The sequence below is a fragment of the Protobothrops mucrosquamatus genome, unplaced genomic scaffold, assembly GCF_001527695.2.
Source record: "Protobothrops mucrosquamatus isolate PMUCROS unplaced genomic scaffold, P.Mucros_1.0 scaffold3301, whole genome shotgun sequence".
Classification (NCBI taxonomy): Eukaryota; Metazoa; Chordata; class Lepidosauria; order Squamata; family Viperidae; genus Protobothrops; species Protobothrops mucrosquamatus.
This window is the reverse complement of record NW_015389291.1, coordinates 107,213-110,378: the sequence shown is the minus strand read 5'-3', so window position 1 is coordinate 110,378 and position 3,166 is coordinate 107,213. Positions and strand designations below refer to the sequence as shown.

The following is a 3,166-nucleotide window of genomic DNA, read 5'->3' as shown; positions in this document are numbered from 1 at the left end:
TTATCATCTATCTTATCTATGTATATATCCTATCCATCTCATAAAACATGGAAGGGACCTTGGAGATCTTCTAGTCCAACCCCCTGCTCAAGCAGGAGACCCCATGCCACTTCAGACAGGTGACTGTCTAGTCTCTTCTTAAAAGCCTCCAGTGATGAAGATATTAGGGGAGAAAGATGGAGGATTGGAGCCAGAGATGAGCTGGAGAAGAGAGGGAAGGCAGTGGGGCAGACGGCCGGGCTGGCCCCAAGGAAGGCTCTTGGGCAGTCTTCCCCAAACTTGGCAACTTTAATTCTGGGAATTGGAGTCCACACTTCTTAAAGTTGCCACGCTTGAGGAACTCTGCTCTTAGGAGTCATATCACAGACCCCCTAAGCAGAGGAAGCAGCTGGGGGGGGGCACAAAGGGGCTCTCCCGTCAATAGGCCCCTCGCCTCCGTCCCCCACTGGGGGGGCTCCCACTCGGTTGCTCACCTCCCCGCCTTCCACCACAGGGTGACCAAGCCCTGTCCCAGCGAAGCCCTCCAAGGCCCCCCCTAATCGCCCTCCCCTATTGCTTCCTCCGCAGTGGCTACGATGCTGCCGGGGCTGCCCCCCAAGTGGCCGTGAACCCCTTCGAGGCCCAGCGGGAGGTCTGCGAGCTCAGCCCCGGCTGTGACGAGTTGGCCGACCAGATCGGCTTCCAGGAAGCTTATCGGCAGTTCTACGGGCCCATCTAGCCCCCCCCCCGGCGGTTCTGCAGCCCCCCGGAGGACTGGGGCAGGTGACCCCTCCCTTCCCTTCCCCCGCCCAGTTGAAGCTGCTTGTAACTTTGCTCTCTCTGTAAGAGGCTTGGGGAAATTTGTACTTTATGTTCTAGAAAAAAATAAAGGGAAAAAAACCAGGAACTGCTGCAGGTTATTTCACTGGACTTTTCTGTGGCGGAGAGGGGGTGTCACCCAATGGCTCCCCATGAGGGGGGTTCCTCTGCCTTTCCGCCCTTTACAGCCACCTCAAATGAGGAAAGTGTGACGACCTCCGAGACCCACAAGCCTAAAAGCCCACCTCCCCAGAGAAATCTCGAATGCCTTCTTTCTGTCGTTCGTTGTCAGCCATTTGGTCGTGTCCGGCCTGCGGCCACTCTGTGGATCAGCCCTCTCCGAGCCCCTCTGCCTCACATCGCCTCCTCCAGATCTGCCCTGGTCATCATGGGGCCGTCCTTTATAGTGTCCAGCCAGAGGGTATTGGGGGGGGCTCTTCTCCTCCCATCACAATGGACTTTTCGAGTGAGTCAGCTCTCATGACATGGCCAAAGTAGGGCGATCTTGGCTTCCAGACACTGCAGTTCTTAACGGAATAACAGAGATGGAAGGGACCTTGGAGGTCTTCTAGTCCATCCCCCTGCTCAAACAGGAAACCCTAGACCAGAGGTGTCCACTGGCGGCCCACAGGCTGGACGCATCACCAGAAAACCGTGCCCACCCCATTGCCGGCAATGGGGAAAAAGCTCCATTATGTTGCGCGACGTCACGTGACGTGACGAGTTTGACATGTCTGCCCTAGACCCTTCCGGGCAAATCTCTTCTTAAAAGCCTCCAGGGATGGAGCACCCACAACCTCTGGAGGGAAGTTGTTTTGCTGATTAATTGTTCTCACTGCCAGGAAATTCCTCCTGAGTTCCAGGTTGCTTCTCTCCGTCTGATGGCTACGCGTCTTCTGGTCTCAGGGCTGCAGTCACCATGTAGGCAGCAGTGGGCATTTGAGGTCCTCACATTCCGTCCCCTCTTCCCGCAAAGAAAGCTGGGCATCGGGGGGACTTCCCTACCATGTCAAGGGGGTCACCGGCAGGCACAGAGCTAAGGAACCCACGGAGCCCCGGGCCGCTTGCTCAAACGCTAATACAGGTAGTCCTTGACTTACAGCCACTTGTGGAAGCAACTGTTCAAAGTTACGACGGACCCCTCCTGGGCTACTTAGGACCTGGATTTCAAATCCCAATGCCCCTCCCCCACAGTCATGTGATCACATTTTGGGCACCGGCAAAAGGTGCCCATTTATGGCCATTTACAGTGTCCCCTGGTCATCTGATGGCAATTTACGACATTTGTTCCCTGTAAAACTGGCTTTACTTCTGATTTCTGCCAAAAAAATGCCCACAACAGACAATGGGTTCGCTTAATGACTGCTGCATTCACTTAATGACCATGGCCATTTATTTAATAACTGCTGCAAAAAAAAAGTCATAAAATTAGGTGCAGTCAGGTGGTGATGACCTGCTTAATGACCAGCACGACTTACAACAAGTTCCAGACTGAATTACAGCTGTAAATCAAGGACTCTTTGTAATGCACTAAAACCAAGACACAAAAGCCAATTAGGCGAAGTATTGTGCAAAAACGGATTCTGATGGCTGAGATGACCTGCTAGCTGAAGGGTGGAAGAATCCACTTGCAAAGCCCTCTAACACAAGATAACCCCACCTGTCATTGTGCAGACTGTAAGACAACAAGCATCTTTCACTGGCTGCTTTGAACTTTTCCACAAACAGGGTGGAGGGAACTTCTGAACGCTTCAGAGGCTGCTCCTTTCTATTGACTGCAAATGCTACGCCAGCTTTAACTGAGATTCGGCAGCTGACCTTCTATCGTGACTTCCAAAATAGTTGGACACTTGCTGTTCTTCTGCTACAGCAGGAAATTGGGCAGGGAAGACCCTTTATTAGACCGCTAACATTTCTAAACAAGAGGAACTTGGAAATCTAAGATAACAGAACAGAATAACAGAGTTGGAAGAAACCTTCTGGTCCAGCCCCCCGCTCAGGGAGGAGACCCTCTTAACATTTCAGACAAATGGCCGTCCAGTCTCTTCTTGAAAACCTCCAGCGATGGAGCGCCCACGATTTCTGGTGGCAAGCTGTTCCACTGGTTAATTGTCCTCACTGTCAGGAAGTTTCTCCTTAATTCCAAGTTGCTTCTCTCTTTGCTTAGTTTCCATCCATTGTTTCTTGACTTGCCTACTGGTGCTTTGGAAAGTAGGTTGACCCCCTCTTCTTTGTGGCAACCCCTATCCGATGCTGACTACAGATTTTGCCTTGTATACCAAGTTCTAGAACTGAGATTTGCTGCTTTTCTAAAACAGAGGAGAGGAAGGAGGAGGAGGAGGAGGAGGAGGAGGAGGAGGAGGAGGAG

General features: G+C 52.2%; 1 protein-coding gene across 1 annotated transcript in view; it reads left to right on the top strand.

Moving 5' to 3' along the window:
• The window catches only part of BGLAP (bone gamma-carboxyglutamate protein), a 2,394-nt gene extending 1,625 nt beyond the window's left edge, over nucleotides 1-769 (top strand). Inside the window, exon 3 of the mRNA XM_015826783.1 lies at nucleotides 568-769. Within this exon, the coding sequence (XP_015682269.1) occupies nucleotides 568-718 (151 nt within the window). The 3' untranslated portion in view covers nucleotides 719-769. The remainder of the gene's footprint in view (nucleotides 1-567) is intronic.
• The last annotated feature ends 2,397 nt before the right edge of the window (nucleotides 770-3,166 follow it).